This window comes from Triturus cristatus, chromosome 12 (assembly GCF_964204655.1).
Source record: "Triturus cristatus chromosome 12, aTriCri1.1, whole genome shotgun sequence".
NCBI lineage: Eukaryota > Metazoa > Chordata > Amphibia > Caudata > Salamandridae > Triturus > Triturus cristatus.
In genome coordinates, this window is record NC_140595.1 from 763714718 (window position 1) to 763726785 (window position 12068).

At 46.2% G+C, this 12068-nt stretch overlaps 1 protein-coding gene across 1 annotated transcript in view; it reads left to right on the forward strand.

Moving 5' to 3' along the window:
- The window catches only part of LOC146782754 (extracellular calcium-sensing receptor-like), a 65179-nt gene that overhangs the window by 17510 nt on the left and 35601 nt on the right, over positions 1–12068 (forward strand). Inside the window, exon 2 of the mRNA XM_085637229.1 lies at positions 5181–5472. Coding sequence (XP_085493355.1) covers positions 5181–5472 — 292 coding nt within the window. The remainder of the gene's footprint in view (positions 1–5180; positions 5473–12068) is intronic.

The following is a 12068-nucleotide window of genomic DNA, read 5'->3' on the forward strand; positions in this document are numbered from 1 at the left end:
AAATGTGGATAGTTCCCCTTTGCTTGGCTTAGTAAATGCCAAAAATGAATTTGCATCGAGCTGTACCGCAAAAGTGACTCAAACCCGAAGCAAAATCCTACTAAATCAGGGACTATGTTTTTTTCACGTTTGCAAACGTTTCCCCTTTTGATTTGGAAGGGTGAAACGTGGCGCCCTCTTGCCTGTAAAATTCCCTCAGGCTAAATTAAAGGTACGTTTAATTTGCTTTATATATTCTGCAGATTATAGAAAATGATGTCCTGAATATACTATCAGGTATGCCCCTCACATATGTTAACTATACAAAATCCAATTAAATCAGATTTATACAGCACAGAGCTGCCCATCAGGTGACCCGGCACAAGAAAGTAGGCAGTGCAGCTGACAAGACAGAAACAGAGCTAAAAGTTGAATAACCCTGTCTTCAAGAGGTTTCTGAAGACGTCAGCATTGGCACTGCATCGCAGCATAAGCGGCAGGCCACTCAAGGCCTTGGAGACTAGACATGTGAAAGAACGACCGCCTCTTGTCATCAACCTAATTCAGGGTGTCCTCAGGAGGTGTCCTTCTGAAGATCTCAGAGATCTAGGGGATGGTAATAAGTGAACCTATTGCTCAGATATTTTGGGACTGTCTTATAAAAGGCTGTATGAGCTAGGACCAAGGATTCATATAGAATCCGTTTTCTATATGGCAGCGAACACAGTTTTCAACCTGGCTAATGCAGTCTAGACTATAAGAAGGAGATTGATTAGTCAATGTGGGAGATTCAAATTGAGAGCATCAGCATAATCAAAAATAGATGTAATTGATACATGCACTATGGTTTTGTGGGATTCTATAGGGAAGAAGTCCAGGGTCTTCCTCGGAGCATGCAGTATGGAAAAACAAGTTCCCACTACAAGCAGAATGCTAAGGTGAAAACACAGCTCATTAGTATGACATTTCCCCCCCCAATTCCTGGCTACAGATGCATGCTTAGGGCTGGGGGTGCTCCTAATTTGGTCAAACACCAATTATCTGTGGCTTGTCAAAAGAGTAGCTCTTCCGTTTGTTTCAGCTTTGCACTCCAAATAACTCTATTTCTCTAGTCAACTACATGAACCCAGCAATTTTTATAAGCTTGTTGGGCTATATCTGCCTTTCTTCCCAAGTAAAGAATAAGCCGCATACCATGTGCATTTGAGAATCTTGCATGACATGCAATTGTATGATATTGACCAGTGGGCGCATGTACATATTGAAAAGTGTAGGAGTCAATGACAGTCCTTGAAATACCTCATAGTTGAGATTTTCTGTATCGGAAGCGGTGCCCAATGATATCAACTGTCCTCTACTCCTGAAGAAGGATTTTTACCTGGTCAGTTCCACAGACCTCAATGTGGAAGTGTCTGATAAGATACCGTGTAAAATGCCGGTGGCAGATCTAAGCAGACCAGGCTAGTGGTCTGGCCTTACTCTAAACAGGTCCTAATGAATTCAGACACCTCAAGCAGCACAGTTTCTGCGTTAAGTCAAGGACTAGAGCCAGACTGTGAGGGACGAATAAGATCAAAATATTCTAGGTTTTTTTATAGGTAAATATTGATCAGCCTCTCCAACATTTTAGTAGCAGCTTGAAGAAGGCACATCGGTCTAAAATTAGAGAGGTTGGAGGGATCAGCAGTCGGCTTTTTCAGCAGGAATAATTTACTGTGGCCTGTTTTCATATATTTGAACTGTGACTTTACTTAGAGAGGTGTCGAACATCGCATTGAAGACAGGATTAATACCTTTCGCGACCATAGCTAGTATTCGAGGTGGGCAAGAGTCACTAGGTGAACCAGATTTTTACAGCTGAGAATGGCCTGTCTGGATTCCTTCAGGGAAATTTGATTAAAAAGAAAAAAGGGAGCTGGAGACTCTAGTGCTAGCAGTGAGTGACAACGGGTGCAAGATACAGGTGATCTGCACTGTTAACCATTTGAGGCTCACAAGTGCTTCACCAGTTAAGTTTAATTTAATGGGATCTACTAAATTAATCCTAATTATATGCTACACATCTTTTGACTTGTGAAAGCCCAACGTTAAATGTGAAAGGGCGAAACAAATCAGCAAAATCTAAAAACCAAAAGAGTTGTAAATATAATTTATGGATTCCAGTGGATTATAGACCTGCATGGGGCAATTCACAAAGGTAACTTACATTTGTGAGTAATTTACACATGTTATTTACTTCTACACATTTGAGTAACTTTTCTGCTTTTGGCAATTCACAAAATCCGACTTTAAAGTTCCTAAAAAGTGTATACTTACACACTTCAACCCCCTAAAAAAGGTGTGGAGCCAAATTTGTGAGTGTATTTACTACTGCCAAAATGTAATATTAGTAACCCCAGCACCTCACATGGGCAACCAGTAATATTGCAATGCCCTCCCATTGAAAATATTGGAGATAAGCACTGAAAAAAAATCACATAGGAAATAATGCTAAATTAAAATATTGAAAATAGTGTAATATATAAAACACTATATATTTTAATGTTAAAAATATATACAAGTAGAATCCTAATTATTAATTGTAAAATATTTGAAAAATATTGTTTGATTATATAAATTAACGTAACATTATTTTGTGAGTAAAATATAAATGAACAACTTTTAGTATATGCTATACATCACTTTTATAATTATTAAGGCATATTAAAACACTTCTTTTTAACTTTATGTGGTAATTTATTTTTCAATTTAAACTTCAGAAAAATAATTTTACTTTAATTTATTATATTTAAATGTATTCAAAATAGAATTAAAAATTAAGCTGTTAGTGCTGTAGATTTTTTTGCTCTACATTTAAATTACATATTTAAAATTAATTTATATTAAAATTTAACATAAATATATTGTTACTAATTTATTACAAACATTTTAATAAAAGAAAAAATAAAAATATTTTCTCTGTTGTTCCAATGGGAGATCTCTACTCCAAATGTGGAGTCTCACTGTGGTAAAATATAGGGAAAAATTAAAATGTATTAAACTGTTATGTTAAAGTACTAGGCTGTATTTGTGTTTTTGGCAATGTGTTCCGTGACAGTGAGGTTGGTGTTAGGTTGAATAAATGTGCCTTGAAATTCAATGAATGTTGGGGTTCAAAGATGTCAAGCATGTTTCATGAAATTGAACCAGATTAACATTGTTTCTTGTTTGATGTTTTGGCATATAATAGGAATTCTGACTTGGTTGGGTTGAGCTTGATGTAGGCACTTGACTTCTAGGTCTGGGATAATGTGAGTTTTGATGCTTTTATCTATAAATAAAGCACCTAGAGGCCCATGTACAGGTCAAAGATGACAGTGGACTTTAGGGAACCCTGGAGGATTCCACAGGCGGTATGGATCTTATGGGACCAGCAAGTGCCCGTGTGAACAAACTGGTGTCAGTTGGAAAGATAGGAGGAGAATCACTGACAGAGATTGCTGATGAATCCCATTCAAGACTTTAGGGTGCATGTGAGGGTGGGACATACAACTGTGTCAAAGGCACCTAAGACCTCGCACAATATTAGGAGGCAGAGGGCATCTTCCTCTATGGTGGCAAGGGCATTGTCTACTATGCCTAAGGTAGCAGCCTCCATGCTGCAGGATGGTATGAAGCCAGACTGATATTCCAGAAAGGGATGGCTAGCATTATTAATGATTTTGCTCATGAATGTTAGATGAGAGATGATCTGGTAGCTGGCAAGAGCATCAGGGTCTAGTGTAGGTTTCTTTAGGAGTGGAAGGGTCTGGAATATCTTGAGAGTTTCTGGGAAAATGCCTTATGTGAGCGATGCATTGGCAATGGTGAGTAGTTCTGAGAAAGCATCCCGGGATAGAGCTATTTTGAAGGACAAGGGTACAAATCATCTTCATAACAAGTGGCTTTGAGGGAGCTAAGTATGTTGGTGAGGTCTGTATTGGCCATTGTGGTATTCTATAGGGCAGAGTTGGCATTAGAGGTGAAGTAAGACTGATCTTTTCGATGTGTTGTCAGATCCCCTGTATCTTTTCACTGAAGAAGAGGTTGATAGCACTGCACTTTTTGTGGAGTGTGGCATAGGTGGGTGTCGCAGGAGGTATTGCAGCGCTTGATTTACTTGAAAAGCATTCTGGTTCAGTTAGTAGATTAATTGAAGGAGTTAGTATAGGACTTTGTTTTGGATGATGTGATGGGCTGTCTGCATGTTGCGCGGACAGATTGCAGTATTATGAAGTCATCAGGAGTTGCTGTTTTTCTTCCATATCCTTTCCTACCCTTGGATGGATCATTTATTTTAAGCTAGGTCTGTAACTGTCCCCTTGGGACCACTTTCCTTTAGCAAATGGTAAAAAAAAGGTTGTTGGAGAGTAAGCAGTGGTTCAGGGAGCCACTGCCAACTTTCAAATAAACTTTAAAAAAAGTAAACTTCTTTTTACACGCAGTTCACTACATTTTTTTAAAAAAAAGGTTACTTTATATAAAGACAGTTAAAGACATGGTGGTCTACTCAGGTGGTTTCAGCAGGCCACAAACGCTGCGATGGCCTCCAATCAGAGTGAGACGCAATTTGCAACCTTTCACGTGAATAATAATGAGGTAGGTTGGACTGTGACACACTCTGAATCTTAATTTCCAAACCAACCTATTTGCACATAGGTTGATTTTGAGATTTATTTGCTGGTCACATAAACTTTGACGCAAAGTGCAACCATTTTTGTTGTAGGTAGTAAGTACTACACCTGGCCCTAATTTCACTCTGCGGCTGCTTATATTATATTTATTTGGTGAGTGAGGGAAGCTTGCAAAGTTCCAGCCTGTGCTGTATCGTCTCGATATGCATATGGAAAGGGGCACTGTTGTTGGCAGACACTTGCATTGCTGCTTCTTGTTCTAAGCATTTTCTTTATGTGCAAGAAAAGGTTACAATGTGCAGTTAAATAAAAATAAATAAAGTCATAAAGTAAGAAATGAAACTGTTCAGCTTATCTTTAGGCAGGCGAGTACATCTATAAAACCTTTTGGTTTGGAAATCTCACCTGCTTGCGTGTTTGTAAACTATGCACAACGTTGTGATCATTGTGCAACTTTACTAACGGAATGTAACCTTTGCACTGACCTCAGCACTAAATGCTAATAAACATATTGTGAAAAGTGGTAAATGTGCCTACATTGTATTACAGGTTTGGGTTCCAGAATTACCAATGGATTCAGGCTATGATATTTGCCATTGAAGAGATTAACAACAACCAAAACATTTTGCCCAACATCACCCTCGGATTCCACATTTATGATACATGTACACTGCTCCAGAGATCACTGAAAGGAATGCTATGGATTCTTTCAGGACAAGCAGAGTTGGTCCCAAACTACCGGTGCAGGAGAAGTTTGTCACCAGCGGCCATCATAGGGGATTCTGGATCCACACCTTCAATGGCTCTTGCGCATGTTCTTGGTCTGTACAGATACCCTCAGGTAAGAATGTGCTAGTATCCCTTTATGAATCAGTCACATAGGACCAAATCTATTTCATTACTATCACACCAAAGAATATAACACACAGAAAGTAACATGCAGCCAATCAGGCCCTAGAGACACTTTTCTGATAGCCAGAAGAGACCAGACTTGAATGAAGCATGTGGATCATATTTCTCATTCTGGAGGGTTTCTAGCATAGAGTTACATAAAATATGGTACTAGGGCCTGATGTACAAAGCCATTTTGTGGTCACCAAGCCTGTAGTTTGCAAACTCATAGGTTTGTGACCACAAAATGGCTTTGTGTTATGTGCTAAACCCATTTTCCAATTTGGTAACAAGGTACTAAATCATAAAATGGGGTTAGAAACCTATTACGAAATGTTATTTGGAAGGAGAATGTTTAGGTTGTATCTTCCATATTGCGATTCATTAGGGTTTGTATCAGTGTTTGCAGCTTAAATCTTGTTGCAAAACATAACAATTTTACAGACACCTTCCAGGAGGTGTTATAAAACAAAATCTAAATCAAATAAAAGCAGTAGTGTCTTCACCAGAATGTTCAGACATAAAGCCCCTGCAGCCCCATGTATCCTGCAGCCTCTCTCCCTCCAGGCTGCTACATCTCTCCCCCTTATGGTCCCTTGCTATTGTCTCTCCTTCTCTCTCCAAGCCCCTCCTGACACTTCTACCCCCTGTCAATGCACTCAGCACAACTGCCTCTTATCTCCCTGTCCCCTCTTCTTGCTCCTGCCTATTGCCCCCCACCTCTTTAGTCCACTCTCTTCTTCTTCCCCTCCCCAGTCTCAGCCTCCTAGCCCTCTCTCCTCCAGCTGTAGGGGATGAGGCCCCAGCCCTGGCCCAGCTGCATGTAAACAGAGGGTGTTTGCCATGAGGTAAGAGAGGTTTCCTAATCCTGGCACAGATAAGTAGTGTTAAATAGAAAGTGAAATATAATCACCGGGCCTGCTTCTCTGTGTCTCTATAAGTTGGTTTCAGTGTTTTTCCACTATCTGCCAGTGGTCCAGTCCTTAACAGCTGGATTTCTTGTCTTAAGGTGAGCTTTTCTGTTATTCATTAGGTCCAGCTGCTTCTCTGGTCCTGTCGGTAATTCCTCCTTTTAAGTTCTCTAGGTAGTGCTACTAGCTGTTTCTTTGTTCCAAGTGGTAATTCCTCATTGTAAGTTCTCTAGACAGTGCTGCTATTTGCTACTCTGGTCCGTCAGTGATTCCTCATTCTTCAAGACTGTTGCTAACTGCTAATCTGGTCCTGTCGGTAATTCATCCTTCTGAGTCTTCTAGACAGTGCTATTAGCTGCTACTCTGGTCCCGTCGGAAATCCCACATCAAATTTTAAGCCCTCTAAGCAGCTGTGTTTCTGTTCTCAGTGGTAATTCCTCATTCTTAGTCCTCTAGGCAGCGCTGCTAGATGCTTCTCTGGTCCCGTTGGTAATTCCTCATTCTTAGTCCTCTAGACAGTGCTGCCAGTTGCTTATCTGGTCCTGTTGGTAATTCCTCATTCTAAGTCCTCTAGGCAGTGGTGCAGCTGCATCTTTGGTCCTGTCAGTAATTCCTCATTCCAAGTCCTCTACCTGTGTTGCTACCTGCTTCTTTGATCTCATTGTCGATTCCTCAATCTAAATCCGCTAAACAGTGCTGCAGCTGCTTCTCTTGTCCCAGTGGTAATTCCTCATTCTAAATCCTCTTGGCAGTGCTGCAGCCGTGTCCACTACACTCCGAACCAAAACACATAGATAAAAGACATTGGGTCATATTCACAAGGAACTATCGCAGAGTTAACGGCACTTTATCACAGCCAAATTTGCGATAAACTTATAGCTCCAATCACAAGCTGATGTTAACAGCCCACGGCACCACGTAACAGCCGCAAAAAACATAGCCACGGATGACCCCCGCAACTATCGCTAATGAGATGCAGAGTAGGCGTTCCCTTGCCAAAAACCGCGACAACACCACTCCACAACATTCAGACCGAACAGCCAGAACTGCGATAAGAACACAAAACAGGCGATAAGGCGCATTAGCAGTAGGAAAATAACACCTGCTCTGACCTGGTGCTAAGTCAGACCACAGCCTGCACAACAAAAGGGAGCACAGCCCACAGCCACATCGGAAGGGCAGCAGATGCCATGGAGCCACCAGGCATGCGGGCCGGACACCCTAGAGGGCCACAACACCCACCGCAACCACCCCAGGACCCCACCCGGAACACCCCCGGACCACCACAGAGGCAGCGCAGACAAAGACAGTGGACACCCAGGAAACGCACCAGCCTCTCAGACCCAACACCTGACAATGTCATTGCCCACTACAGGCCCAAAAGGACAACCATCCTACGCATCCTGACCAACAAAGACCAACAGGCCGATGGCACCAACACAGTGGACAACCAACATCCCACCCCACACAAAGCTGCTGGCTGTGCTGTACCTGTTAGCCCCTGGTACCCGCCAACCAATACCCGCCACAGTCGGAGGAGTCACACAGCCAACACATCCAAGTCCCTCACACCTGACCTGGACAACACCATCAGCCTGTCACCCCAGTCCCTAGACATCCAACACAATGCACAGGATCCGCTGGACACCAAGCAAGGACCATACGCCATAGCTGGATGCACGCACATGTCGGGGGCAATCTACAGCACACATGTCATACCTGTGCCCCGTGCCAACATAGCACACAATAACCGCAACAGAAAGCACACGTCTCACATCAATGTGCAGGCAACAACCGAACATTGTGGAACCTCCACCAATCTCGCCTCCAAATACCTAGCCACTGTGCACGATTCCTCCATTCTCCGACAGTCCATCAGCAACCAACATCCCCAGGATGGCACCGAGGGAAATGCACAGCCCCTTGGCACGTTCCAAATAAACACCCCACTCGCCTCAACTCCACAACCATGCAACTCACAACTCTGGCAATGCACACTTCACAAAATCTAATCCAACAGGCAAAACAACATGCCCACACACCAGACATGACAGAACAACTCACAATGGTAAACTGGGCAAGCCCTGCACATGAGCCATCAACGGCATGGCATCTCAGCCACGCACTAGCCCAATGTGGGGAGAGGTGACAACCAGGCATGTGTGAAGGAGGCAGGAGAACCATGACTGGGAAAGCACACAATGCCAAGAATGGCGGAGATGTGCTGGACAGACCGCAGTAGGCAGAACACACACATATCCATGGCGACATATACCTTTGGTGTGTGGAGTGTAGTGGACAGTGGACGCAACCATGTCACCCCGGCCATTGGGGGAGTTCACATAAATGTTGCCTGTTACGTCCCCCTTGTAAGCGTGAGCGGAGTGGGATTGCCCGGCATACGCCAGTCCAGCGTAGGGGTGTGAATAAAGAGCACATATCCCTGGGCGTGATCCACTTCTGGAAAGACCAACGTCTCTGCCAGGGTGACACCTCTCACCACGGCATGAGGCTGACGCTGTCCTTGTGAGCGGGGTTGCCTGCGATCCTGTGCGCCTGCTGTACCCTGGCCCTGCTGGACCCCGAAACCACCAGGCCCGCCCCAGCGCAGCCAGGCCACACTGTTCACCTGCCAACACCGGCGTGTGTCAAGGAGGGTCCACCATGTGCCGGTGCAAGCTCCAAGCACCAGTTCCGTGACTTCTGCAGCCTCCGCAGACCATCGCTGGCCCCCCAACGCTGGCCCGCATTACTCCTTCCACATTCACATACTACACTGGCGTCCTCTTCGGCCCAGTAGGTCACATATGTGAAATTTGGTCCTGAGTCCTGAATGGCAGCGACACCAAAGCCTGGGCATTGGCCACAGCACCAGACCCCCCTGATCAGTGAGGCAAAGTTCCATATGGGCATCTTGCGACATGTGGTGCCACTAACCCTGTTCAACACCAGCAGGCAACACGTGGTGCCACTAACCCTGTTCAACGCCAGCCTGCGACACGTGGTGCCACTAGCCCTTTTCATCGCCAGCCTGCGACACGTGGTGTCACTAACCATGCTTAACACCAGCCGGCGACATGTGGAGGAGGGACCAGGACTTCCCTGCGGTCCAGTAGGTCCCACATCCAGCACCTGGTTGCGAATCATGAATGGCAGTTCAGTCCGGACGAAAGCCGGTTCACAGTCACGGAGGTGACCGAACACTATCAACAACTGACCTGGTGCCATCAACCCTGTTCATCGCAAGCCCGCGTCATGTGGTGCCACTGAACCTGAACTACGCAGGCCGGTGGGGCCATCCAACCTATGCCGGCAACACTCGGTGAATGGCCCGAGCTGACCACTACCTCAGGCCTACACTGCGGTCCATTAGGTCACACATGTGCAACTGTGTCTTGGGTAAGATGTGGAGGAATCCACACCATTGGACAAGCCTCATCGCAGGCGGCATCCCCTAACTGCACTGGTGCCACTAACTCTGTGCACAATGAGTCATGGGCACCATCTGTTTGGACCCTGGTGGCGTCATCAGAGCCCCTGGACTGGTTGTTTTCTGCATCTTCTTCTGGCTGGACCGAACTTGGTGTCGGACATGTGTCTGTTCCATTCATCTCCACAATAGTGACTGTATCAGCGTGGGCCTGCCCTCTGCATCCTGCCCTGGGGGTACACCTTCCACTGTCCATAGAGACACTGTGCGAAAAGGCCCCTTGTCATCCCGTGGACCTGCTCTGCACCCGAGATGCTTCCCCAAGTGCACCGCAACTCAGCGGCCCGTGACTGCAGGCCCGTGCAGGACGCAGTGCATCCGGGCCACTAACTCTGTGCAGCACAAATCATGGGGCCTTTATGGTTGTATAGTTGTGTCTTTTATGATGTACACTTTTGTCAATTTCTGACTGCACCAGGCAGCCCTTGCCGGCTGGTGTGCACACACCTCACACACATCCAACACAGGTGTCACTCGGTAAGTGTGCCTGCTAATAAATGTGGCCATGCGCATGTGCCCATAGCCATTCACACCATCTGAGCAAATGTGTCCGTGTGTTCATTGTGTCAGCTTGATGTGCACGAGCCCTGCAACATCACAGTGTACTGTCTTCTGCGGATGTTGCCATGTCACCTCAGCGTTGGCAGTGACCCTGGACATGTAGCCCTGCACCTGCCCCCCGGCCTATACCCAAGTGGGTGCACACCTTCGAAGGCCAGTGTTGCGGTGTTGTTGGCATGGCGCTGGACATGTGCGGACAGGCATTAGAATGGTGTCCTGTAGGAGTGCACGTGATGCAATTGTGCAGCGCACATAACTGTGGGTGCCCGTGGCAGGGCAGAGCAGCTGTGTGGCAACGTGACACATAGTGAGTCCACTCATGTGCATCATGCTGGGCATATCATCCATGATTTCCAGGGTCGCAGACATCCCACAACACCCATGACCGGCCTCTGTACGTCTCCGGTATGCATGCAGCTGGGGAAGTTAAAGTAGGGATGAAAGGTCCTTTGTCTGTACTATCAGGGGTAGCACATCTGCAGCTCCGAGCAGGAACTTGTATTTGCCCAGCACCCCCTGACAGGTACGATGGCATTTGCTTGCGACTCCCACACTACGCACTGCCCAGCATGAGACCAACATGTACACATCCCACACGCAGTGGTCCTTGTTTGTAGTTGGGGTGCATGATATGGCCTTCACATGTACTCCCACCCCACCCAAGGCCTGCACCCGTTGCACACAGACACTGCTCATTGCACCGAGCTGTGCCATCTCATCCACTGGACTGTCTCAGGACAAGCCAGTGCCGCTTCAAGCAGAGCCACTGACGCAATGGCAGACCATCCTGGACACATGGTCTACTCCAGTCATGTGGAGCTGTACCGTGCACGTCTGCTGCATGTACTGGGGGCACTGCCGTTGGCAGTGCTGCAGATCAGTTACCGGGTGGACTTCCGCCTTGCGCATGTCACCTGCGTGCAGCCTGTGTTGCAATGTCGCTTGTGCATATTCGAGTGGTCCATGGATGTCTGCCTCTCCAACGTAACGGTAGCTGATCTGGATTTCGACGTGTGTGGGTGCCCCCTGTTGGACCATGACCAGGAGTGTCACCAGGATGACCGCTTATGGCATGCATGGATGTTCGGCATGCAGGCTGGAAACCGGACCTGGGAGATTGCATGAATCGTCGTGTGCAGTGATCACATTGAGCCACTACCCGATTGGGCTTTGGTGCACATTGGGTCAACTGGTTAGAGTCAGCACATCTGTCCTGGTCAGCTGATGGATTACATTGACGACATGTCAAATGTGGTGGCTGACGATCGCTCATTGAAGATGTTAGCCTTCGCAGCTGCACTCGCTTTCATGGACGAGTGACAAGTTACCTGCAGCCACAAATGGATGTGAGCCATTGCATTGTCAAGACACAGGGTTGCATGTTGTAGATATGGTCACAAGTCCAGAGGCTACAGTGGACATGGCTACATTGGCCAGGACTCATGTTCCAGGCGCGGATAACCAATGCTGGTTGGCACTGACTTGTGTTGGTGAGGGACTCCCCCGAGATGAACCTGGGCGCTTTCCTACGTTCCTCATTCAGACATGCTGCTGCATTGGTCTGCATATCGTGGCACTTATCTT